The following is a 27,661-nucleotide window of genomic DNA, read 5'->3' as shown; positions in this document are numbered from 1 at the left end:
CCTGTTGGTCTCAGGCTGGAGCTCTGAAGGTGAGGCCACCATGTTGGCCTTTGGCTGGAGCTCTGGAGGTGAGGTCATCACACTGACCTTTGGCTGGAGCTCTGAAGAGGAGACCACCTCGTTGGTCTCAGGCTGGAGCTCTGAATGTGAGGCCGCCATGTCGGCCTCTGGCTGGCGATTAGTAGGGGAGACGACCTCGTTGGTCTCAAGCTGGAGCTCTGGAGGTGAGGCCACCACGTCAGCCTTTGGCTGGAGCTCTGAAGAGGACATCGCCCCGTTGGCCTCTGGCTGGCGTTCTGAAGAGAAGACCACCTCGTTGGTCTCAGGCTGGAGCTCTGGAGGTGAGGCCGCCACGTCGGCTTCTGGCTGGAGCTCGGCAGGGGAGACCACTCCGTTGGTCTCAGGCTGGAGCTCTACAGGGGAGGCCGCCACGTTGGCCTCTTCATGGTAGCTGGTGAATGGTCGAACGGGTTCCTCCAACAGGCTGGCCCTCCCCAAAAAATTTTCAAGATTGAAGCAAAAGTTACCCCCATTACCCCATTACAAATGAACTCAGCCACGCTTCCTAGGACCATGGTTCCCTTGGCGACCAGAAGCTCCATCCACCGACCAGGAATCCTTTAAAAAGGTCGTCGATCCGGGGGGTACATGAAAATCCACTGGGGAAAGTGGACTGAAATGAACGCCAGCATGGTGATCCCGGCATAGCTCCCCTCTAGCCTTCCTGCTGCATTCATGTTGTAGGCGCAGTATTCTGTCATGTAATGCGAGTGCAGACGGATGCAATTGCAGTATAAAGCGTTTATTCAGAGGCAGGCAGACGAATCCAAAAATGAAGACCAAACACGTAGTGAAAAACAGGCACAGGGTCAGGCGATCAGCAAACAGGCATAACTAGGCAAAACAAACACAAGTATCAAGAAACAGGCAACAAGTCAAAATGTGAGGGGAAACATCCACTAACAATACAGGGGCGGAGACAGGACAGAAACCCAAAACAAAAACACACGGCTACACAAACAAAGACATAACCTGAAAGCCCGCGCTGTCACGCTGCCGGTTGCTTAAGTGTGCTGAATGCTTTTGCATTTGGTGCTTGGCGCGAGGGGGAGCTCAATAACGCAGTGTTTAGGTTGGGCTAAAACCAAACAGTGCATCTTCTCTTAGTATCACAAACCTCTATTTCCCATGAGCAGGTTCAGTGTTCAATTTCCAACCTAGTGCAGATACACTATAAGGCCAAAAGTTTGTGGACACTTGACCATCACACCCATATGTACTTGTTGAACATCGTATTTAGTATTTATTCCCCCTCTGCTGTTTTAATAAGCTCCACTCTCCTGGGAAGGCTTTCCACTACATTTTGGAGCGTCTCTGTGGGGATTTGTGATCATTCAGCTACAAGAGCTTTAGTGAGGTCATGCACTGATGTTGGTGAGGAGGTCTGGGGTTCAGTCGGTGTTCCAGTTCATCCCAAAGCTGTTCAGTGGGGTTGAGGTCAGGGCTCTGTGCAGGACACCCGAGTTCTTACACACCTTTAGCAAACCATGTCTATATGGAGCTCGCTTTGTGCACAAGGGCATCATCATGCTGTAACATGTTTGGGTCTCTTAGTTACAGCATACAAAGACACTCTATACAATTGTGTGCTTTCAACTTTGTGGCAACAGTATGGGGAAGAAGCACATATGGGTGTGATGGTCAGGTGTCCAGATACTTCAGTTCACATAGTGTATTTACTGCAAATGCACACCACTGTTCACTTTCCTGTGAAATGACTGAGAAAAAGAAGAACAATGCGTTTATGTTTTTCTGTTTCTGAATATTTGTGGCTAGTTTGTTTTTTGCGGTTTGTAAGTTGTAGTCGTAGTGGGAATTTTGCTGAAACTTGGCAACCCTCCCCTATACTCCACCTTCTGTCTGTATCAGTATTTGTACTTGTTTAGGACGCGTTATCTGTTCAATCTAAGTAATGTATTTGTATTCGGTTACATCCAACATAGTGAGAGGACACTGCCAGGTTGAATATGATATATGTAGTTTGGATGGTAAACATATGCCTAATTATTATTTATGGTTGTCATAATTAAAACATGCTTCCACAGTATCAGAAGCATTGCTTTAAAACTGTTCTGACTAGACAGCGGTTAACCATTGAGAAAAACTATTTTAAGTGACTAGGATATGAACAGTTTAAAATCTTGTAGAGTCCATTTACTTGCAAATAATTTAACAATGCTTTAATATTTGATTTTAGGCTGAGAGAGGAAATGCATAACCATCACTGACGTTGTTGATCATCAGGTGCATGATGGTTTTGGGAATCAGGTCTCGGATGCTCTTGTAGACAATGCTCATGTAAGAGTCCACCAGATTGCGGATGGTCTCCACCTGCCTCTCCAGCTGCGGGTCCATGGATAAGTTCTCATCCAGCACTGAGCTCTCACCATCCGCCTGACAAAAGAGAGGGGAAAAGAGAAAGAGAGAGAGAGACAGAGAGAGAGAGACAGAGAGAGATAAATGTGGGAAAGATGGAAAGAATGAAGAAACCATAGTTATAAGAGCAATAAATAGAATCAGAGTACAAGACATTAGCCACAAGGTTGTTCGAGATTATAAGAGAGAGAATAAAAGAATGAGAGAAAGAAACAGAAGGAAATAATACATCCAGGGACAGGGAGGGGTTTGTTCTATAGATTTGTGTCAAAACAAGTTATGGGGAACCCTGACAGAACTCTAATATCACTCAGCAAGTTCCACCACATCAGAGAAAAAAGAGTGAGAGAAAGAACTAGAGAGAGGGAGAGATGGAGATGGAGAAAGAGGGTAAAAAGAGAGGGGGCTGATTAGAAACAGACATTAACGCCCCTCTTTCCCCTCTCCTCTCCTCAACACAGTGACACAAGAGCTGAGGAATGCAGGCGGCCTGCTGATGGTGGAGCAGCCGGTAGAGAGGCTGAAGCCTGCTGGCCAAGTGGCAGAGCAAGCGATACACACTCACATACAGGACACATACAGACACTTTAGAGGAGTCTCCTACACATTCAGGGAAAGGACTCCTGCCCTTAGACTTGAACAATCTCAGAGAGACGACAGACATATTCACACACTCAGAGAGAAAACTCTGAGAAAGTGAACAGAAAAAGTACAAATGTTCAGAAAAAAAAAACGACTCTGAAAGAAAACACATGCTCAGAAACACTCTGGGAAAAAGGTTAAGTCCCAAACTAGAACGCGAGAGCGAAGTCTTACTGGATCCTGCCAAATCAAAACGCAAGAAAACATCTGAGTTACACAACAGGCCTTAAGTATATACTGTTAATCTAAAATGTTTCAAACTAGAATAAAACATTTTGCACTACTCTTTTGATAGAGATTTGGTATCGAGGGTAGTCATGTGCTGCTTTAAAAGTGTAGCTGAAGACAAACAGGTTAGTAGTGGATATATAAGGTGGAGATGTGTTGGGTATATGAGGATAGATAGAACAGGCTATATTATATGCCAGGAGTAAAGCAGTATAGCGTAGTTCAGACCAATGGGCTATGTTTTCAATGCTATCCACCTGAACAGTAGACAGTGTACAGTGTGTATACACTACAGGTGAGTGCTGTACAGCAGTACAGGTTGCAGATACTGTTGTCTTACTGTTGTTTTCTCAGGATAGACTCCAGCACGCAGCAACGAGGCCTTCCAGCTGTCTGCCTCCTCCTGTGTGTCACAGGCGAGCTCCAGATGCCTGTAGTCCTTATATACGTTCCTATAGCAGCAACAAGCACATATATACACACAAGCACATTGGTCATGACAGCACACACACTTACAAACAGCCAACTCAGAAGGTCACTCAGTACAACTGGCATCTTTCAGGGCTCTATCTGACACCCATACTAGCCTTTTATTCACATTTTCATATCCTTTCTTAATACTCTGGCTTTATTTGGAACGTCTCCTTGCTGTACCCTTTTACCATCTATACTTTTCCTCCTTACTCGCTGTCACCTCTCAAGTCTCTGTCTCTTGCCGGCATAGCTCAGTAATCTGGAGTCCAGCTCCCTCCATCTGTTCCACATTCCCCCTAATGACTGTGTTGTTTCTTCCTCTTTTTGTGCCCCATCCCACCCACCCTCACCCTCAACACAACCCCCCCCACCCACCCTGTTTGCACAGCCTGTTGTTCGGCTTTGTTGCGCCTGTGGGGCGAGAGGCTGTCAGGCTGCTCCACAACATGGGTCCGTTTCTGGCTGCACCTCATACCAGCATCACAAATTTACACAAAGCCTGGGCACGAGCTAACAGCAGGCGCATACAACACATACACACACACACACCAGGTACATTTTGCACTGAGATAAAAATCCCTAAAAATACTTCTAAAACGTGTTAATCCTTTTTTTTTTGTAATTTATCTCATTTTTCTTCCAAAGTTGGTCACCTGCCAATTCCCACCCACCTTTAAGCTCTTCCCTATCATACAACAGATACCAACCAGGGAGGGTGAAAATGAACACATGCTTCCTCTGAACCACAAGAAGCAAGCATGCTGCATCACAGGGCAGTGTAACACACTCGGAGGAAAGTGCTATCCACCCTCTTCCACATACATGAGCTCACAGACACTGACAGGGGAGAGAGGATGCCATTCCCACCACGGATGACTGTGGCATCATTGGAATTCAAACACGCAGTCTCTTGATGACAAGGAAGCACTTTTGTGCCACTCAGGAACCGGTGTTCATCCTTTTAAATGTTTTAAATCTTCATGTTAGCTCTGAAAAAACTGCAACAGAATGTAAATGAATGTATGAGCATGTACATAGCATACATTAGAATATGCTCATACATTCTTTTACTTTCTATTGCAGTTTTTTCAGAGCTAACATGAAGATTTAAAACATTTAAGAGGATGAACACAGGTGAGAGATTGTTACAAGGTTATCTGGTATGACTGCAATCATTCTTGGATGAGTACAGGATGAATTTCTCCTAGCAGGTATGGCAATATAGTGGCACAATAGCACAGTGGGTAGCATTGCTGCCTCACAGCTCAAGGGTCCCTGGTTTGATCCTGATCGCTATGTGGAGGTTTACATTTTCTCCTTGTGTTCAGTTGCGTTTCTTCCATGTTCTCTGGTCAGTACTTGTATTCAAACATACAATACAACTGTTGTTTTTTTTGTACACCAAAATTATTCTTCAAAAACCACACATCACAAAGCCACATTCCCATATAACTCATGATGTTTAGCTACAAGCCATTGTTCTGTCAAGCACAAGTGGTGTTATGTGTAATTGACTACTACTTAACTTGTATCACTTAAAATGCCTACACAATTTGTTTTTTTCATAACCATTTGAGCATGACAGAGACGGATGTGCACTGTTACACACCGTGTTGACACACTCTATAGGTCTGAGTTACCAAAACTTCAAAATGCATCTAAAAAATGTGTTACTATGGGCAAAATCAACAAAACAATCCGTGATTAGCCAAGGAAAATGTTCTGCACCATTTCCGGATCGCGCTGCTTTCTCTGAAGCTGAGCCCTATTCTGACCACAACCAGAGCCGTACAGGCTACATGCCATCACACATGAGAGCCAAATGAGCACTCACACACACACACCACACACACACACACACTCCGTCTTTCTTACACCAGTGGCATAATGGTGGAGTCGATGCTGCACACTCGACATGCTCTTTGTCCCTTCTCATAACGTTTAACATTATTTCAAAAGCATTTTAGTACTATATGTGTGAAAGAGTTTGGCTGTGTGAGTCACTATGTATCTGTTTTAGTCTGAGTTTTTTTTTGGAGTGTGTTTTCCAGTGTCCCAAAATCCCCAGTGACTTCCCTGACAGAGTGACGTCTGCCCCCAGACATCACCTTTGGCTCAGAGATAGACACTGTGTGTGTGTGTCTGTGTGTGTCTGTGTGTGTGGGGGCGGGTGTTAGGCAGTACATTACAGCTTCCTTGACAAGTAAGTAGAGATGTTCTGTTCAGAAAACCATACACTGAAAGAAAGGAAAAGATCGGTGACATGCCTAAGAGTGCAAATTACGTGGAGTGCAACCAGTTTGCTAAGTGTGTGTGCATTTATGAAAGATTATGCGAGGTAATCAGAGTGGATTTGTGTTTGCTTACATAGCAATCCCTCTAATTAAGTCTAAGTCTAATTAGTTCCAGCCACACCCACAATCAGAAACGGAGCTGTGTTTTTTAGGAAAGAATCTCAGAGAGGGAGAGGGAAAGGGGGATAGACACTAGCCAGGAATGTGTCAGTGGGTCCTACAGCACTGCCCGTGCGTGTGTGTGTGGGTGGGTGGGTGCGTGAGAGGAAGTGTATAGCATGCGGTTGCTTTTGCATTAGTGTAAATCCCTCATATTAATGTGAATCTAAAAATTTGGCACTTGAATGTTGACGTGTGTATGTGTGTGTGTGTGTGTGTGTGTGTATGTATATATGCTGTGTCCACCACTTCTAAATCTACTGTGCTCCCAGTTTGTGTCTAGCGTAATAAATGGCCGGGAAACTCCCAAGCAGAGAGCAGCCAGGAGAACAGAGCACAAATTCCACCAGCAAGAGCAGAGACCGTGGCAGTGAGCAGAGGACCGCAGACACACACAGGAGAGACGGACCGGGGTGACTAGTAATACTTGGGCCGTTTCAGAATGGGATGGAGCGTTTGTCAAAGTGTGTGTCGAGTTTTACGGGTTTTCTTATAAATTTGAATCCATTTTATAACCGCCTGATGATAAATCACAGTGCAGCTGTGAGCGAGTGTCATGACCTCTTATTAGTGGCAAGACACACACACACACACACAAACACACTGTGCTTGGTGTGTGAGTCCCGAGTTGTGAGTCACTAAAGTGTGGTTTGTCTGTAACTAGCTGTGTCTCCAGTTCCCAGTCTGCAGCCTGATAATTTCTGACAACCACACAAATGTAAACCCTCTCTACATAAACCCCTCTTCTGTGTGTGTGTGTGTGTGTGTGTGTGTATATACACAACTGACCTCTGCTCTATGTTAAAGATGGAAAAGACATGTTTGCTGGACATGAAGGTCTTCTCCACATAGCGCACTCTCAGGTTGTCCAGAGGCAGCATGTACTTCTTCTCCTTCTCCTGTGGGGGGTCGCACACAGGGCAGAAGTCAAGGGTGAGGCTTTTGAAACACGAGGCCATCTCAAGCTGGGCTCAAGCGCACCCGTAAACTGTTAAACCATAACCGAGCCTACATGCCTCTAGAGCTGCTCCATGCAAAATCCATCATTTGACATCAACCACTTTCAAGGAAGGTTGTATTCCAAACAAAATCGGATGTGGGAAGTTCCTACTTGATATTTCTGACTTCTGACCACAAAGCGTTTTAGTGACCGGAGCTTGAAAAGATGATGCATAAACAGGGCAGAAATTCATTCAACAGCTATGCTGACTAACTAAGCTAACGCGTCTGTGATTAGCTTGTGTTGTCCAGGTTATATTAGTGTGCTAAATGCACTCGGCGTCTTTTCACTGAATGTAAACTGAAAATGATATATGAATAAAGAGTCAAGATTATTAACTGACAGCATAATCAAAAGCGTACAAATAAATTATAAAATAAAAACATTTCAGTCAGTGGAAAACCCACTGAATATAATTGCTGCCAGAAAGTTTAAAAAAAGCGAGAGAACTCCTGTATGATTGGAGAGGTCGAGGTCATGTGGGCATTGGAATTTGCCGAAGGAATTTTTCTTGATTATTTCTGCCTTTGAAAACCAAAACCTCTAAACACACAAATTACACAACTTGAATCAAATGGAATCATGTGAGATCGTTTAACAGATGCCGCAATTTTATGTTTAACACCAATCAGCTCTAATAACAGCCCAAAAGCAGCGTCGCGCTGGTCCTAAAGAGTCACAGAGCTGGTGTGATCTTTATCCATGTAATCAGAGTTAGCATAGCTGGAGGGGAGCTTACTGAAAGACCGAGCACTTAGGGATGCTGCAAGATTTTCAGTGACTGGCAAGAGGCTTGGGAGGGAGAGAAAAAGAATGAAAGGGGGATTGAAAGATAGAAAGAGAAGGCCCACATGTGGAAGTCATTATTCGGCCTGAGCCTCTAAAACACAACATTTCTCAAAAAGAGGGGGCAGCTTCCCCCTCTCGCGCTCTCCCCCTCCTTCTGTCCAGGAGGGGCTGGGGTCTCAGGAAACGGCTTGGATTACACTGTGAATAACGGTGCAGCGGAGAAGTTGCAGAGACGGAGAGAACGACAAGAACCGAAGGCGCAAGACTCACAGACAGAAGCGAGGATTGAGACTGATTGTGATTTCACAGAGCAAATACACAATATAAATTAAAGGAAGAAAAAAAAGAGATCAGCTAAGACTTAGTCACATCCTGTGCCCTTTGCTTCTAACCCTCTTGCTCTTCTTCTTTTTTTTCCCTCTTCCACTTTCACTCACTCCCTGCACCCCTCCTAGTCTGTACCCCTCTATAACTTTCTCTTTTTTCCCTTTCAGAGGCCCACTTCCTGCTGGAGTTTTTTAGAGGTTGAAAAAAAAGGTCAGAAATGACGGGCTGGCGTTAAAACTACAACATCTGGTACCGCTTTAGTGGGGGGGAGGGGGGGGGGGGGGGTGGGAGAGAGAGAGAGAGATGGAGCAGGAAAACTGCAGAAGAGTACTTGAGGTACAGAAAGAAGATAGATATGGGAGGAGAGGAGAGAACTGGAGAACTGCTGACGGAGGTGTGGACAGCAGAGCATCGTAGCGAAGGATTGAAAGTCAGAAAAAATTTTTTTGATAGCAACAGACGATCCAAAAAATCAATTCCCCCAGGGTCCTATCAACCCTTATATGGCCAGCAGGTTCCTCCCTCTCTCTCTCTCTCTCTCTCTCTCTCTGTCTGTCTCCCTCTCTCCCATTCTCCGCCCGCTCTCCCTCGTTCTTCTCTCGCTCTTTTTTCACCATGCCTTCCCTAAATGCGCTGCCAGACTGCCGGCTACAGGAGTGAAATGTGCCACGTCAAGACTGGATACTCAACCAACGCGACAAGGAAAATGCATGGCGACTCCAGGACCGCTGCGTCTCCGACACTCAGAGAGAGCAAAAGACAGGAACGGGACAAAACTGACAACGGAGCTCCGGAGTGCGTCTCCCTGCCCTCCCTGTTTCCCTACGTCGGGAAGCCACTGAGAGATGGAGAGGAAAAAGGAGACTATTTCTATCTTGTTTATTTTTTATCTTCCACCTCCTCCTGCGAAAGTCTGAGCCAGCAAGAATGGGCTGAGCGATAGAGTAGATAGAGAGAAATGAGGAAGCGAGAGAGAGAGAGAGAGAGAGAGAGAGAAAGAGAGAGAGAAAGAGAGAAAGTGACAGGAAGGGATGGAACTATCTCCTGCTCCGTCATCCCAGTGTTCAGACTACCTGTTCAGGATCATACTGGTGTACAGTAGTCTGCACATTGGTTAGACTGTGCATGGATTGGCTACGCTTATGTGCACTAGACATACACTCATGCACCCATGACCTGAGAAACGCAAAGCGACATGCATTGCAGTTTTTTTAATCTTTATGTTTCTTTAGTGGTTCTGTTGACAGTGAAGGTTTGTACTGTGTCTGCTAATCGGTCTAATCTCCTATCACTGCGATGCTAATGGCCAAGCGTTATCGCGGATTCGCTGATGTGGTTTGGTGTTTAGCAATCAGACTGATAAGTTGCTGCGGTTTCAATGACTGCACAGATGCACATGCAGCATAACTCTGATTAAGCATCGCTGATACTAGCTTAATAGAAATGTGTGCAGTGTAAGTGTGGGTTTAGTTTAGCGTTTCATCTATGGAGTCTACGTGTTCCTGTCGAGGTGTCTGTCTCATTAGCTCTAAATTAACTCACACTACTGCATGCACGGAAAACCGGTATGGTCTGGTATGAGTAGAACCAGCTCTGACACACACACACACACGCACACACACATGCAAAGTCCACACACACACATGCACACACACACACACACACACACACACCTATATTATATATATATATATATATATATATATATATATATATATATATATATATATATATATATATATATATATATACACACACATATAGTACTGTGCAAAAGTCTTAGGCACCCTATTTTCTTTTAGTACAAACTTTGTTATAGACTTTTAGTTTATGATTTCTACATTATCAAGTCAGGACAAAAACATTTTAGATTCCAAACATTAGTTTTCCAGCACAAAATTAAATGGTACAGAAAAATGTCTGTATGTCAGTAAAGAAAGTAGCATATTACATAAGAGACACTTTTCAGACAAAAAACATAATGAAGGCTGCTGGGTTTCACTGCAAAAATAAGAAGCAAGGGTGACAGTCAAAGTCTCCAGAAGAACTGTGGCTGCTTCTGCAAGAGGCTCAGTAACACTTACAGCTCATTTCCTTATAAAACTGAACTAATTGTACCTGAGACTACTATTTTTTTTAAAGCAAAGGCTCGTCACACCAAATATTGAATTTGTTTCATTTATTACTGTTTACTGCTCTTTATAGTACTTTTTTTAAATCTAGAAACATTTAATTTCATTATTTTTGAAGGCATCTTTGCTCTTTTTTTGCATGTGCCTAAGACTTTTGCACAGTACTGTACCTACATATATATATATATATGAGAGGAGACTACAGAAGACTGCTCTCAGTCATGTACACATACACACTCACAGAGAGTGAGCGTGGCGATGTAGGAGAGAGACTTAGTAAGAGTCATCTGTTTTCCCTCATGCAGCACGAGTGTGAGAGACAGAGCTAGAGAGCATGTGTGTGTGTGTGTGTGTGTGTATGTGTGTGTGTCTGAGAGAGAGAGAGAGAGAGAGAGAAGCTGCAGGAATGTGTGTCTGTTTAGTGTTGGGATGGTTTACCCAAAGCAGCAGCACCAGAAATACCAAGACAACTATAACAATGGCTGCATGTAGCTGTAGCACAGCTGCTGAGCTATTAGCTAATGAGAAAGGAGAGGAGAGAGTGTGTGAAAGGAGAGTAGGAGAGGGAGAGATAGAAAAAGAGAGAGAAAGAAAGAGAAAGAGAGAGAAGCCTAGCTATATGATAGGCTGTAAGGGGTGAAGGGGTGCAGGAGTGAGGAAGCAAGAGGGATCTCTCTCTCTCTCTCTCTCTCTCGCCTTCTTTCTCGGCAGGCTCTTGGAGGCTGGTGTTTGGACAAAGCCTTACAATTTTCCAGCCAGGAATGTGTATGGTCCCAGAGAGACTGCCAGCCACAAAGAGGGAGAGAGAGAGAGAGAGAGAGAGAAAGAGAGAGATTTAAGGCACAAGACGAATGAAGTGTGAAATAAAGATGAATGCCAGAAAAAAATGTAGAGAAAATCACAGCACAAGAAAAAAGCGAGGATGTGAGTGCAGACTTAAAGAAAATAGGCGTAGACAAGGAGACAGCGCTTAAACTGACAAATGGCTTCATGTGTGTTCCAAAATGCAATTTTTTTAGGCTTTAGAATACCTCCAGAGAGGTATATAACCAAAAAGGGATCTGAAGGCATGTTTGATATGACAGTATTTTAAGATAGTGTGTTAGGCAATAATAGCAAAGGATAATAAAGATCCAGTTTTGGAATTAAACTACAGATTTGGAAAGGCAGTCAGGGCATTCTCTGTACACAGGATAATGGATAAGGCAGAATTTTAAGAAGAGGTTCTGCAGACATGTCCACTTATTTATTTATTTATTTATTTACCTTATTACTATCTTTGGAGGATTTTATAGTGAGGGTTTCTAAACTATAGTGAGGTAAGTCATTACAAACTGATCCGAACAAAGATCGCAAATCTATCTATCTATCTATCTATCTATCTATCTTTATACACATATCATCTTTTGCTAATACATATGTTGTTAAAACACTACCACAAACATGCAAGTAGAACAGTACTGCTTTAGACAGCCAGCAATACAGAAAGTCATTTATTACTATGGGTCATTTATTATAATGAGTGTAATATGTGTGTGCCTGTATGTGTTAGTAAGGCTGTAATTACGTTTCGTGCTCCAGAATTGCGCAAGTGTCTGTGTAGTCACATGGGGAAGTCTTTAAGCGCAGAAATATTTGTGCAGACATTTGTGTGTGCCTGTGATTATACTATGTCTATTGCATATGCATTTATATCATTGATTGTTTGTGTTACTATGTGTTTATTCATCTAACCATTTGTATTTGGCCCAAATGTGTGCGTGTGTGTGTGTGTTAGTTTGGCTTGGGGGGAATCCAGCTGTGTCAGGGTGATCTGATCCAAATGCCTCAATTCCCAACAGAGAGAGAGAGAGAGAGAGAGAGAGAGAAGGCAAGTAAGAGAGTTAGACAGGGTCACAGAGGGCAAAAGAGGAAAGGAAGTTAAAGAGAGCAAGGTAGGAAGAAAAAGGACAGAGCAACCTATAGGGAAGTGTAAAATTCAGTGAATGCAGTGGCATCCTGGTTTGAATTTTTGTTCTGGACTGGTTTTCCACACCTTTCCAATTACACATCACCTACAGAGCCTCTTCAGTGTTAGTGTAATTAGTAATGTGCTTCATATCATAAGGTATCATGACATGATATTCATTTTATTCCTTCACAGTGAGACCATAAGAACAGAGGTGTGTTACGTGATTCGTCTTTCCCAGCGGCAGAGCGTGCTGCCATTGGCTGAGAGCGTTGTCTGTCTGCCTGTCTACACTTGCTGTGCAGAACTTCCTGCACCTGTACAGCAGGCACAGACAGGCAGACAGATGGCAGCCCACCTGGCAGGCCACACGGCATGAGGGACGTTTCGGACAGCCAATCGCGACTCGCAGAAATGCTAGTGCACAAACGTTTTCAAGACTCGTCCTTGCATCAATTACCTGAGCCTGAAAATCTGATCCAAACGGAGGACACACATGAAACAACAAATGTTCACACACAAGTGAGAAGTCACGTGAAACAGAAGCAGGCCAAACCTCACCTCGTCATCTTTAAACCAGGAGAGGCTCTCTGCAGTCAGCAGGAACCAGTACTCTCTGGCCCCTCCCTTCATCAAACTAAGATTGTTGATGGTCAGCCAGCCTTTTTGGATCACCTGCGAAGCAAGAAAGAGGTCAGGACTCAAATGTTAGAGGGCGTGATCCATGGGGACGCGGAAAGAAAGATACCAGAAGGAAGAGTTCACCAGTCCTCTGGAAAACAGAGGAAGAGAGGTGTTATTTGGAGATAATTAAATAAAGAGTCTTGTGACTGAATATGTGTCTGAATAGAAGCATATTAAAATACGTGCTGACATATAATTTTATAAGTGCGTTTATAAGCGTTTTAAAGAAGGTCTATGCTTAATTATGCCAATTCACTGACTCTACGTGAGTCAAAGAAAAAGTGACAGTAAAATGTAGAGCACAGACACAACCCAGGCAGTGTGGCTGCAGGATACGTACTGACCAGCAGAGGAAAAGGAAAGGACTGGTGTAAGAAAATAAAGGAAGGGGGACTAAAATAAGAGTGATGCAGGCAGAGGATGAGAGAGAACGGAGGGATGAGGGGGTGGAGGTGATGAAAGAAAGGGAAGCAGAAAGCCCAGCTGGCCAATAGAGGATGAAGCAGACATACATGTACAGAGAGAAAGAGAGAGAGACCAGTGTAGAGGACCCAAACTTCCTGTCTAACTGTACCCCATGTACAAAATGTGACCATTGGGATTCTCTCAACTACAGCTAGTAAGCAGAAAACATGAAGTCCAAATCCGAAGCCACTTAAGTACAGCAAATAATAATAAGTACGGTATATGACGTAGAAGGGTTTTTGGTGAACCCGTAAAGGTTCTATGTAGAACCCTGCAACAAAGTGTTTCCCCATCAGAGAGGGCTCCAAGTAGGACCATTTTTGAAAGCTAAGAAGCCTTATTTATCTAATGAACCCTTAAAGAACGCCTGAAGAATCCTTTCCAAGAGCAGTTCAAAAGGCCTTATACATAAATATACATAAGTCTCTGAAATTAGTTTGTGGAAATCTAAAAAAACACTGTGTGGAATGGTTACACCAAGGCCATGTCATAATAAACCAATTATATCAATGGTCACATTCCAATACAATATGCACAAATGTTGCTAGTGTTCTCGGCACACTATGAGTAACTTATAGCATTTGAACGGAGTCTCACAAAATAAATAAAAACTCACCTACCAACACTGTGTGATCTCAATAAACTGTACATAAACACACGCACACCAGATGGACTGAGATCAGAGGCTATAAATCTACAGGCCTGGAGATTCCACAGGAGTTGGTACAGATGTGTTTCGAACATCGTCACACACTTACATAATATACACAACACATAACAGTGGAAAAGCATACATGTGCAATTCATGGATTAAACAAGATAACAATATTAATGTTAATGAAAGCAGGGTGAATAAGTTAGACTGCTTGAAGATAAATAGGAGAGGCTTTAGGTTTGTGGGAATTTATGGTGTATCTAACAGATCAGGAGTGACTCAAGAGGAAATAGATTGGAGCGATGAGACAAACATAAACATAATAAGCTGGGTGGGTTAAAAGCCGTCTCATTAAATTGTCACCACCCCTGAGTTCCACAGTGTGTTTTTGGCGTGTGTTAGGAGCTACAGAGAAGTAATGAGAAGTGGTAGACAGTCGATAGGCGATAGACGGCAGACAGTAAAGCTTACAGACACGTAGGGCTCGTACAATTTGACTGGGAGGTGGAGGTGCAGCACCCTAAAAAATTTCAGCAGAGAGAATAACACCATTACAACAGGACTAGTGGGCATCCTCTGCTTTACACAATACAACATCACATATTCATCAAGTACATCTCAGCTCTGCATCAATTAAAAAAAAAAGACATGTAGACAGGAAAACAGAGTACACAAGCACAAAACTGTAAATTGTTCAGATTTTTAAATCTGAAGAAGTGCCTTTTCTGGACCGTTAATTAGTGAATGTGATAACACAGAGGCTTCATGCAGTGTGTGTGTGAGTTACTCACCATGCCCCCTGCAGAACAGGCTGAGTAGTGCATGAGCGCAAAATATAAAGCAGAGGGGACGAAAAGGGAAGGGAAGTACGAATGGACCCATTTAGGATGGAATTAAAACGGAAGATGGGGAAAAGAAGAGTTGGGAATATTACAGAAGAACCTGCAGTTCCCTTCAGAATAAGCTTTACGTGAGCTTATAAGAATGTGAAAAGGAATTATTTTCAATTACTTATTTTTAATACGAGAAATGAACGTGAGTGACAAAATAATATAAAGAAGCAGGTGGTAGTAGGGGTAGAGACACAACAAACAGCCTTATTAGCATATTGCACTAAAGCTGCAACAGGAAACAATACATGAGAACGTTAACAGAAGCTCAACATGTTAGACACTAGTGATGAATAATAGCAAATCTATAACAGCAAAACTGAAGAAAGAAACACAAACCACAGACAACACAGAAAGAGGACATTAGGTACAATATCACAAATGCTTCATGACTTGGTCTTTGTCTAATCCAAGTCTACACTCACAGCATCACACTAGAGATGTGCATCGGGACTGGGATTTCAGCGAAGTCTGAAGGCGAGGCACGTTTTTACTCACATGCAGGTCAGAAATGAAGATTACAGGGCAAACAGAAACAGTGTAGCTGGTGCTGCAATATTACCAATTGCAGAGCCTGTCCTTTTATTTTCTATTTCTGTTTTTATCTATTTTCTGTTTCCTATTCCAGTGAATGAGTTTTTTTCTCCAGGCAAATTACTGTATATTTGCGTTTGGTTTGAATGCTCCTGACTTGCTAAGGGCTTTGAGGTGAGGTGCCACCTCACAGCTCCAAGATCCCCGGTTTGATCCTGAGCTCGGGTTCCTGTCTGTCTACCCATGTCCGCGTGAGTTCCTTCTGTGTTCTCCAGTTTCCTCCCACCTCCCAAAACCATGCCAGTAGGTGGATTGGCTAAGATAAATTACTGCTAGGTGTGAATGTGTGTGTGTGTGTGATAAACTGGAGTGCCACCTGGTTTATATACCTGTCTTGCACCCAGTGTTCCCTCCACCCTGACCAGGATAAAGTGCTTACTGAAACTGTGTGAGAGTGTTTGCTCAGTAGCCTGTCCATTCAGGTCCATTCTAGTGGTGTAGACGCTGATGTCTACAGGATGACTATTGTGCAAAAACAGTAAAAACAGCTTTTGTGTAAAGAAAATTGTGACAACATTAACAAAAGCTGCATGTTATCTTTCTAAGTAATAAATGATTTGTCCGCATTTGAAATTTGATCTTTCTCTGACTTTTTTACAGCCTGCTGGAACTCAAGACTTAACGTGGTCATGTAAACATATTTGGGACATCACAAACCAAATATTTTTGCCATCAAAAAATCATGTTCCAACAAGGCAACCATAAAATACAGCTGATGAACAAAAACAACGATTATGCCTTAGTTTGTTTAGGTTATTGAGTACCACGATCTATAATGGCACATGTCTCTTTAATTTAAGTGAGTAGTCATCAGTGTGCAGTGCTTAAATCTGGGGACAATAAGACTTAAATAGAATTACAGGAAAACAGGAAATTACCCTGTTCTGCTCTCTGAACGAACAGGTTAAGAAAAAAAAAAAAATCTCTTAACAGTGTCTACTTGTTCAGGAGAGCAAAATGAAATAACAGTTAATTCACTGCAGTGAAACAGAACTAAATAACTGTGGGGTGATCTGGAGAAATAACTTGTGGAGCGATCAGATGTGGGAAAGCAGTTTTTAAAAAACAGTCCCGTGTACAGCTCTATATCACAGCGTCAGAATCACATTTATACGACACTGACTTACCTGGTTCCATGTGGAAGGCTTTCTAGTAATCTGATTATTTCTCTGTTGCGCACTTGAAATACAGAAAAGAGTAACAGAAAGAGAATAGTGTGCTTTTTCATCATACGTCTTAACCTGGCCTGAATTAGTATGTGTGCTCATGTGTGGATCCGAGAACTCACTTGGCGAATCCGATAAAGTCTTCATGATTGGTGTTGATGTAGGAAAGCTGAATGTCTATTGAAAGGAAAATCTGTTGGATGATAAGAAGAAGAGCGTAAGATAACAGAACATGAATTCATGCTGGACAATAAAGTTTTAATTTAACATTTACCTGAAGTTGTAGTGCCACGTGCATGATAAGAGATTTGCATGCAGTTTAGTTCTCACCTGGTCTTTGGTTTGACTCTCTTGCTCCCGAATATGTGTGGTCACTATTCTCTCTGTCTCTTCCTGTAGCTTAGGAAAGGTCCCTAACTGGACAACGGAAAAGATCCACAATCACACGTCTACATTCTTTATGTGTACTCCATTTCAGCAGTATTACACACAATTATAATACCTTGCTGATGCATTGCCTCACTGTGGCTATGAGCTCCTGGATGACCATATCAACACATTTAATACACGGGCCTTTGAGCTTCACTATCTCTTTCTTAACAATGGCCTCAAACGCCAGGTCAGGAGTGAACAAGCCTGTCCTAGACAAACAAACAAACAAAAAACCAGACCACCACACACAGCATATGTACCTATGAGTTGAGAGTATAATACACTGTCAGACTAAAGGTGGATTAAAGGTGTGGTGTTTGAAAGCCAGACCTGATCCCATGAATATTCTTGATGGCATAGCTTATCTCACGCCGCAACTCTTTCTCATCAAACTCCATCTGATGAGTGAACGACAGTGAATGAGTGCGGACTATTACAAGGCACGATTTAATCAGTGAAGCTGATGTGCGATGACCACCACACACCTTGACTAGGTCAAAGGGAAAGCGTTCATGAAAGATGCGATTGATTTTGGCTCCTCCTGAGAGCTGAATGGTGTCCACTTGGGCGCCAGAGCCCTCAATCATCTTCTCAAAGTCCAGCCCAAAGTGCTGGATAAGCCTCGATGACAGAGAGGGAAAGACAAAAAGATAAAGACAAAAAGATACTTGGTTAGAGAGCTGTAAGCGGAGCAATCCTAGAGTACTGGATTTGTGAGAAGATGCGTTAGTGCACTGATGTTATGTTAGTGTGAAGACAGAATTTGTGTGTCAAAACCTGGATCTGTGAATTATCAAGAATGACTTCAATAAATTCAATAAAATTCAATAAAAAAAAGCTTTCAGGGAATGGATATCAGGGCCATGTGTATTTATTTATCACAGTGATTTATATATATATATATATATATATATATATATATATATATATATATATATATATATATATCAATATTTAGAACAAAATCTGTACCTATAATTTGCCGCTTACCAAAAACATCCATCTGCCATGAATGTTTGGTGTTCAAACTTTTCTTCCTGTTGGAGGTCTAAGCCACCAAATATTTGATCATTACTTAGATAGATAGATAGATAGATAGATAGATCGATAGACAGATAGATAGATAGCATTTATTGTCATTGTATTTCTACTTGTTAACTTCATTAGCCTTGTAGGTTTAGACTCATTTTTGGTATACCATTGTTTTAAAATTTTGGTCTTGCACGTACGTGTGTGTATCTTCATATTTTGACTCACTGCATTAAAACTAATTTAGTGATGGTTAGTCAGGGATCACATGTTTGTGAATATATGTGTCTGTTTATACTGTATCATATTCTGACTGTATGTAGTGACTCACTGCATCAGTGCTTTGGTCTTGCGTGTGTGGTCATCAGGGTTCATGTGTCTGTATTCCTCAGCCTCTTTATCCAGTGAGAATAAATGAGACTGCAGCCGGTTACGGAACACTGGTAGTGTGTCCCGGATGTGATTGGTCAGTTGCTATGGATACAAGAGAGGTACCATACAACTCAGTGCTAGGATATGTTTATATATATCCACATAGAGCTTAGATAATGTTTATAGAGACCCTTTGTTGCCTGTGTGCTGATTTGCATTTGCAGTAGAAACATTGACATGCTGCAATCTAACCTAACTAATTTGTTATTTATACACCGTCTCAGTCTTATTCTATATATCACTCTTTTTCTCTGTCTCTCACTTGGTTGAGGACCCTCTGCAGGTAAGGTGTTCCCATTTGGTCGGCCATGTGCTTGTAAGCTGGATGAGAGAGGAAAAACACCCGCTCTGCAGCGATAGCCGCACTGATGTCCTTTCTCCCCTCAATGTCCTTCTGACTGCGATTCACCACTCCAATGTAACCTGCATCAATCCCACATACATACACACAGAGACTTATACTCATTAATAGAGAGGCTCTAAGACAAAGAAATAGTAAATATGCAAATGAAAGACAACACGAAAAGAACAAAGCTAGAAATAATAAAACAGTTCTGCATACTGTATCGAATACAATACAATACTGTACAATACTGTAAAACTAAAGTATATTTAGAGAGAGTGTTCTACAGTAATCTGCATGGAAAATAAAAATATATCTATGATGAGTGTGTGTGTGTGTGTGTGTGTGTGTGTGTGTGTGTGTGTGTGTGTGTGTCTAATGCATTAAAATGCAAGCATGAAGGCCCAGCACCTGGCCTTGCTTTAGCTGCTGTTGAGAGCACGGCCTACACTGCTTGGCACCAGTTCAGGTTCTATAGACTAGCTCTGGCTGTAACCGAAACCCTGTGGCAGTGGGACTACAGGAAGGGAACTTGGGAACTTGTCTCATTTCAACACCATGATCTCATACAGATTTGTTTACAGCTAAAAGGCTTTACACACACTGCATATGTCGATACATGTCCATACTGATATGACAATATATGAATAGTGCCAGTAACTTTAACTGAGAACCACACTGATTGTATTCTAGCACTAACTGCAGACTAATGAAGTACAGTGTACCTCTGCATAAGGGCAGTACCCTGTTCTCCAGCACATCTCTGGCATCCGTCCCCTCGTCCATCAAATCTAGTTTAGTGATGACGCCAATGGTCCTCTGACCTGAGACAGAGGAACCGAAGATCATGAGGAAACAAACAGAAAGAAAAGAGACGAAAGTATAGGAATCTGTGACAGAAAGGAACTCAGTATTGTTCTGTTCACTCTCACCCTGTGGGTCGACATCTTTGGCCAGTTTGAGGGCATCTGAGTTGGCCAGATCCATGTTTGCAGGTGTGACAGCCAGGATGAGGCAGTTTTCCCGGCAAATGTACTGCATGATCATGTCTCTGATCTGGTATTCGATGTCTGGAGGCTGATCCCCTACTGGAACCTTAGTGATGCCCGGCAAGTCTACTAGAGTCAGGTTGAGCACTGAGAGAGAAAGAAAAATAGAACATATTCATATGTTTTAAGTGTATAATGCTCAACATAAATACCATTTTATGAGATGAGTGTTGTTAAGGTGATGATTGTACCGTTTGGTGAGTAAACACGTAGGTTGATGGGAATGGAAGAAATGCCCTTATTGGCTCCTGTAACTCTGTCTGTCTCTGCTTCAATCTCTTGTCGAACCTCATCAAAGTTCGTAAACTTCTTCCCTTTACAGTGCAGGAACTCAGCATACTCTGTGAGAGCCGATGGAAGGAGACGTGAGAAAGAGGACACAGGAGAACAAATGAGAGCAAAAAAACTGATTTTATAAATTTATTATGATGTTAATTTAACCTTTCATACTCAGCCACAAGCCTTTCCATTGAACAGTTGACGGAAACATCAACATGAGGACACACTGACCCCCAGTGGTTAAAAAAAATTTCCTGCATGTAATCAAACATTCACACCTTTCCTTTTCCTTCACTGATTATTTAATGCAAAAGCTGATCAAATCTGGAACAGATGACTCCATCACAGCTGAGAAAGCATGGCGCAAAGTTGCAGTGATAAACACTGAGTCAGCAAGTCAGTCTTGTGCAGTCACACAGCGGGGCTGCTTGTACATACTGTACACATATGTATGTGTGTATCTACCTGAGCTGGAGCTGATTAGCTGTAACACAAGTGGTCTTCGGGTGACAATCCCTGAGCCTCTCGGTAAGAAATCCCTTGAAAAAAAAAAAAAGACAGAGCAATTTTAACCACACACACCCCTGGAACAGAGCCAGAAAATACAGCATTCTTAGATAAGGTTAGGCAATGTGTCAGCGACGTGGTGAAACTGTAAACCCAATAACTCTCACTCCCATTTCCAGACACACTTATTACCCTCCTGACTCCATATATAGGACAGGGTGTACAGTAGTGGTACAGGGTACAGTGGTCTATATACAGCAGTGCAGCAAGGAACAAAATTAGAGAGATATAAGGCCTTAACAGTCATTAGCATATGGTGTGTGTTTAGTCATTAAGGTAAAATACAGGATTACCAAAGCATCATACCAAAGAGTGGAAATTCAGCAAATCAAGAGACAAAAGTACATAACAGTGACAAAAGTAGGACAGATCCAAGGTTGAATAATGGAATAATAGTGAATAAGGGAAGGATGGTGTCCTCAAATCCATGCCATTCACACATTTACATTGCTTCATTTGGCATGTGATTTTGTCAAAAGCAGCTTAGACTGGTGACACAATACAATTAAGGACCAACAATAGCTCTCCAGCAGTCCAGGGATGTGAGCTCACAACTTTTCAATCATAAGCTTGGAACCATTAATTCAAAGTCCACCCTGAACCTCTTCCATATAAATATTTATAATTAATATACAACCTTCAATTGCGCAAAAGATTTATTTACATAAATTTATCTTTCATCAATACGTTGGTTTATTTTCATTACCCACAATGCTGTTTGGCGTCCTGCTGATAAGCCGCTGATAGTGGCTTCAGTGGGAATTCATGTCTACGTAAAGCGACTTTAATCCTTTCCAGCTCTCTCACCTCCTGATCTGTACACTCTGATCACACACAAAGACAGGGGCACACACAGGCTGTCTGAGGGGCAGGGGCGAAAAAATAAAAAGGGCAATTACTAAACACAGTGGGGCTCCTAGAGGACACTTCATCATGTTTTTTTTTTTTCCACACATAGTGGCAACCCTAGAGGGCGTTTCATCACATTTTTTTCCCATTTGAAGGCCAGCCATTAGGGCACATCATCACATTTTCTCCACTTGTAAGGGCACTCCAGAAGGCACTTCATTACATTTTAACTTCCGTAGGGGCATCCTAGAGGGCACTTTCGCTGTGTTTTTTCAACTATGGGGCACTGGGAGAAGGGGTGGGATAACTAAAATACAGCATCAACCAGCAAATTAGCAACTGAATCACTAAGCACATCAGAAATATTCCAAAATAAGCATATTTAATGTATTTCAGGGTGGAGTTTTCCTTTAACGGTGCGGCAAATGACTATACAATCATACCAGTAAAAGCTACACAATACATCATTTGTTCATCTTTTTCACTATGTTGGCTTTGGGAATAATGGTATAAAAGAATAAAATGGAAAACGAATCCTCTAACAAACCCACATTTGGTGTTTTATGAGCATTTTGACCAATCTCATAGGTTCCAGACATGTTTTCTGTGGGTGTGCTTACACATCGTGGCATTTGTGTGATGCAAAAAATAACTGCATTAATTTTAGTCTAATTAATGCAGGCTAGACTTTCATGACATCATGGTTTCACCAGCTTGTTTTAATATATTCACAATGTGTATGCTGTTTGATCATACCAGCAATGTCTTGTAAAAATCTCAGGTTTTCAAAATGAACCATGTCTATAGTTCGGTCTTTCTTGGACAGATGGTAATTGATGGATTGTGTTCTTCATGAAACAGCAAGGCTTCTCACTATTCAAATAACAAAACATGCAAACTTGTTCTGAGCAGTGTTTAAACCGAGAAAGCAAAAAAAAAAGTGCCCCTGGCATGAATGTATTTTGTTCCGTTGCTCCATCTGAAGCAAACACACAACAGACTTCTTGGCAAAAACAAACCAAATAATTAGGCTTGTACTATGTCTTTTCTTAGGTTATCAGTATGTAGTGCATAATTGTATGAAGCGCACAAAGGAAGATATTTGTGGCTCTGCTGCAGAAATTCAGGCGATGATGCAGGGATCAGGGTGTGTGAAGCTAATTCAGAAACACAATCTGAAATAGAGAGGGACCTCCCTCAGGAGCAGACCCAGTTAAACACACAAGAGAGATAAGGAGACGGAGATGTCAGCATGCAGGTAAAAGCTTAGCCGGCTCACAGATAAATATCAAGGGTCAAAAAGGTTTCTTGTTGAATCACTCGCTCACTGTGAAACACCACCACATCGCATGTTTTAGTTAGAACCTAATCTGTGTATCGCTTAGGCTGTAGAGTCAAGATGTTTTTGGATTACTTTGCCGCGTTTTGTCAGGAATCGACTCTGACACATCCACATTCCTCCTCCACAATGTGTCGTATTATTAGCCTAAACTGCACTCGTTCTCATCACTTGCCCCTGACCTCGAAGTTCTGGCCATGACAATGCTTTCATTCAAACCACTGTACCTCTCTTTTTCTTCCTATCTGTCTCTACGGCCGCTCCCACACTCCATCCCCTGCACTGTTTGAGCGTTTGTGGTCTAATATCTCATGTTCATGTTTGCTGGAGAAGGTCAAGTCAGTAAAGCTTGTTTACGGATTTGCTGAATGGGTGTGACAGCATATACCGTATATAACACTTACAACAGGAGCAGTATCTATTTTCAAATAAAAATATATAGATCCATTATATCTCTCTCGCTCTCAGACTTATTTTCCCCTAGGCAATTCATTCTTTCTCTGCCATCCCTCTCTCCTCATCTCCTTCGGCATCTAGTCGACCCTCTCATATCCGCAGGCCTCGATGAACAGTAGGCAAGGACAGATGGCTTTTGGTGCTGATGCACAATGATTTTTCCATCACTATGGCTACATCTATGAGTTCTTTTAAATAATATGACTCTGAAGGCCATCATGTAACAGCGTGAATAATTGCTGGTACATGATGGCTACTTGCTGGCTACTTTAATCCAGAGTCTCAATACATACTAAGGAAAAAGCATCTAATATTCATTCATTGATCTTCAGTAACTGCTTTATCCTGGACAAGGTCATGGTGGATTCGGAGGCATATCCTGGGAACACTGGGCATGAGGACGGGATGCCAGTCCATCACAGGCACCATACACTCATTTGTACACTCATTCACACCTAGAGGTAATTTACTGACTTGTTTTTGGGAGGCGGGAGAAAACTGGAGAACCTGGAGAAAACCCACACAGACATAATGAGACCATGTGAAACTGACAGCTCAAGCAAAAGCAAACCAGGTAACAGGGTTGTAGCATCACTATTCTAGGTGTAATAATCCTATAGACATCTGGGAGGACAAAGTGTAATCTGTGAAATGCTATATTAATCAGTTACTGCTGCAGAGAGGAAAACTCTTTTTGCTTTGTGCTGCCATAAAAGAAGGCTTTCAGTGGCCTTATTTCTCACCGTATGTAGGTCACATAATGAAGTAACTGGCGTTTTTCTCTCATACTCTTTTAGAGCTGGTTAAAGGTGATGAGTACAACTGATATGACACACACATACACACACCTCAGGAGCTGCTCGAGTCAGAGATAAGACTCCAGCTTCTGCTCTGTGTCAGAAACAGTCGTTTGAAACAGCTAACCTTCACCTCACTTCCCCACACTTAAAAACTGAGCATGACAAACAATGGGCTGGTTTTCACTAACAATCCCGGTTTCCTGTGGACAGCCCAAAACATCGGCAAGGAAACTCTCTTGGCAAGAGAGCATCTTCCGTAGAGCAGCAAAAAGCAAAGCAACATGGAAGCAATGGTATACTAACTTACAAATAACCTTAATTTCAGAACCTAAAAAAATATATTACATCTGTTCAAGTCACTTAACTTGCTTTTGTTGTTTCCTGTCGTTTTAATATATATTTTGAAATAATTCATCAAATTTCTTTTGAGCAGATGCTTTATCCTGGTCAGGGCTGCACTGGATCCAGAGTCTATCCCAGGAACACAGGATGGTCCATTGCAGGGCACCTTGCACAAACACACTCACTCACAACTAGGGGCAATTTAATGCAGCCAGTCTGCATAATTGCCTGTTTCTGAGACAGTGAAAGAAACCAGTGAACCAGGAGGAACATGTATATATATATAGATAATTTACTGTGAACTGTGTATACATTATACTGACAAAAATATGTGGACGCCTGACCATCACACACATATGTGCTTGTTGAAAATCCCATTCCAGATTTAGTCCCCACTTTCCTGTTATCGTAAGCTCCACTCTTCTGGGAAGGCTTTCCACTAGATTTTGGAGCGTGACTGTGGGGATTTGTGTTCATTCAGCTACAAGAGCATTAGTGAGATCAGGCACTGATGTTGGTGAGGAGGTCTGGGGTTCAGTCAGTGTTCCAGTTCATCCCAAAGGTGTTCAGTGGGGTTGAGGTCAGGGCTCTGTGCAGGACACTCGAGTTCTTCCACTCCAACCTTCACACACCATGTCTTCATGGAGCTCGCTTTGTGCACAGGGGCATTGTCATGCTGGAACAGGTTTGGGCCTCTTAGTTGCAGTGAAGGGAAACTGTAATTCTACAGCATACAAACACATCCTATATAAGTTGTGTGCTTTGAATGTTGTGGCAGCAGTTTGGGGAAAACCACATATGGTTCTGATGGTCAGATATCCACATACTTATATAGTGTATATATGATTTATTCTATTATTATTATTATTATTATTATTATTATTAGGTGTAGCTACTATAAATGAATTATAATTATACAATCATTATAAGTTTATGTATTGCATTTGTTTAACGGATGACGAAACAATCAGAAATGTGGCACTAAAATGATTTCAGGTTTTCATTAGTAAAGCTTGCCTGTTTTTCGCTGCAGATTACGCTCAGTGTTGGTGTGACAGGGACTTTCATTAGACATTCAAATTAAACCTGCCTTCAATGCTAAAAAAGGATCAACAGATGTCTGACAGCGTCTTGAAATACTGGCAGACCTTGCTGTTTCCCATCTCTGGAGGTATCTGTGTTGGAAATGTTTATCTAAGTCATCTAAAATATACGCCACATAGAAACCTTTTGTATCAAAATCCCTGCACTTTTTTTTTTTAACACCATAAAAGTCTGCGATGTTCAGTATGAATGAGATCGAGATGAAGTCTCGATCGCTTTGCGTGAACATGTTCTTGGCTCCTGATCATTGCACTTGGCAGGAGAAGGAGATGAAGAAGCGGCTGCAGACTACAGATGAGTGCAGGAGCCTGTGCACCTGTTGCCACCACACAGCACATCCTGCACCATCCATCCATCCATCCAGCCTTCCATCCATCCATCCATCCGGCTTCCACATCAGAGATGTTCCTCAACACAATCAAAGCGTCAGTGAGACATGTGATCACCTACCTGCCCACGAAGTTCTCGAGGACAGAGGACTTGCCTGCACTCTGTCCTCCCACCACGGCGATCTGCGGCAGCTCCAGACTGCAGCTCCGCCCGAGGACACTGAACGCCTCGTGGAGTCTGTTCACCAGCGGAATGAGCTCCTGCATGCCCTGGTTCCCCATGACTCCACAGAAACACCCTCTACTGCACACACACCATCCCCACACACACACACACTCACTGCAAGCGCAAATCTGGGCGAAGTGTGTGAAGTGTCAAACCTCACTGACTGCTTTAAGCGCTGTGTCTGACAGCCTTGTTCATGGCGTTTCCAAATCTCTTACTGCAAACGTGGTGTCTGTTTGCTCCATTAAAATAACACAGCTTTGATAATACTCATTAAAAAAGGTCTGTTAGCTTACCACGTCCTCGCCTTGGCTGTCACTATCCAGGTTCTGGACGCAAACACGGAGAAAGTTAGCTAGCTTTCAACTCTTACTCTTTATTTTCCACACCTCAGCACTGACACCAAGAAGTTAAAACTAATCTGTCACCGGTAAAAGTCTCCAGTTCGGCTGAACTCGGTTCGGTTCGGCTCTTTTCCCTCTTCTCTCTCTCTCTCTCTGTCTCTGTCTCAGCTGGAACACTGACAGTTAACGGTCCATATTAGCGCATGCGCAAACGCCATCAAACCGCTTCCCAGAGACAAACAGGACTGCTAATTCACTACTAACTTCAACACTCTCCATTTCTTTCTTTAACTTTTTTTTTTTGTTTGTTTTGTTTTTGGAGTTAATAGGCATTTTACAAGCCTTAATGTTCCAGGTCCAGGTATCTAAAATTCCTTTAAAGCTATTTATAACAGGTAAAGTGATACAGAAGTGGTACACAGCCTTTGCTTCAGAGTGACAGAGTGCACAATACAGTAGTCAAGCCCAAGTGCTGCAGTAAACATAACATGCCTGGACTCTGAGGCATGCTGTGAATTTTCTACTGTTTTCCTCCAATTTTTAAAATAAAATTACATTTCGTTAGTTTTATGTATTCTTATGTATTATGGTATACAATGGATATAAAAAGTCTACACAGCCCTGTTAAAAAAGGCAGGGTTTTGTGATGTAAAGAAATGAAATCAAGATAAATCATGTCAGGACTTTTCCCATTCTCACTGTGAGATTACAACGTATAAAAATTAAGTGGAAAACAATCAGAAATCTTTTAGGGAAAAATAGGAAAAATAAAAAAGTTATAATAACCTGGCTGCATAAGTGTGCACACCCTTTTATAACAGGGGATGTGCCTGTGTTCAGAATGAACCAATCAAATTC

At 42.3% G+C, this 27,661-nt stretch overlaps 1 protein-coding gene across 10 annotated transcripts in view; it reads right to left on the bottom strand.

Annotated features, from left to right (window-relative positions):
• dnm3a (dynamin 3a) overlaps positions 1–27,055 on the bottom strand; it is a 37,467-nt gene extending 10,412 nt beyond the window's left edge. For 5 of the 10 annotated variants that reach the window (XR_004580099.2, XM_034313597.2, XM_026944665.3 and 2 more), the window contains exons 1-19: positions 26,756–27,055; positions 26,355–26,537; positions 20,913–20,986; positions 20,360–20,509; positions 20,052–20,255; positions 19,845–19,943; positions 19,039–19,199; positions 18,676–18,818; positions 17,801–17,936; positions 17,646–17,713; positions 17,386–17,524; positions 17,214–17,300; positions 17,006–17,076; positions 16,845–16,896; positions 14,724–14,753; positions 12,991–13,104; positions 7,023–7,132; positions 3,647–3,758; positions 2,290–2,454 (exon numbers count right to left, since the gene is read on the bottom strand). Coding sequence is in view for 7 of the 10 variants with exons in the window: in XM_034313597.2 (XP_034169488.1) it covers positions 2,290–2,454; positions 3,647–3,758; positions 7,023–7,132; positions 12,991–13,104; positions 14,724–14,753; positions 16,845–16,896; positions 17,006–17,076; positions 17,214–17,300; positions 17,386–17,524; positions 17,646–17,713; positions 17,801–17,936; positions 18,676–18,818; positions 19,039–19,199; positions 19,845–19,943; positions 20,052–20,255; positions 20,360–20,509; positions 20,913–20,986; positions 26,355–26,515 (2,076 nt within the window). In the remaining 3 variants the exon portion in view is untranslated. Of the gene's footprint in view, positions 1–2,279; positions 2,455–3,646; positions 3,759–7,022; positions 7,133–12,990; positions 13,105–14,723; positions 14,754–16,844; positions 16,897–17,005; positions 17,077–17,213; positions 17,301–17,385; positions 17,525–17,645; positions 17,714–17,800; positions 17,937–18,675; positions 18,819–19,038; positions 19,200–19,844; positions 19,944–20,051; positions 20,256–20,359; positions 20,510–20,912; positions 20,987–26,354; positions 26,538–26,755 lie in introns of all 10 variants that reach the window. The other 5 variants (XR_004580101.2, XR_004580100.2, XM_053242063.1 and 2 more) reach the window with 4 other exon arrangements.
• Between the last annotated feature and the right edge of the window lie 606 nt (positions 27,056–27,661).

The sequence above is a fragment of the Pangasianodon hypophthalmus genome, chromosome 19 (assembly GCF_027358585.1).
Source record: "Pangasianodon hypophthalmus isolate fPanHyp1 chromosome 19, fPanHyp1.pri, whole genome shotgun sequence".
Lineage (NCBI taxonomy): Eukaryota > Metazoa > Chordata > Actinopteri > Siluriformes > Pangasiidae > Pangasianodon > Pangasianodon hypophthalmus.
The sequence above is the reverse complement of the archived record's forward strand: the minus strand, read 5'-3'. Positions and strand labels throughout refer to the sequence as shown.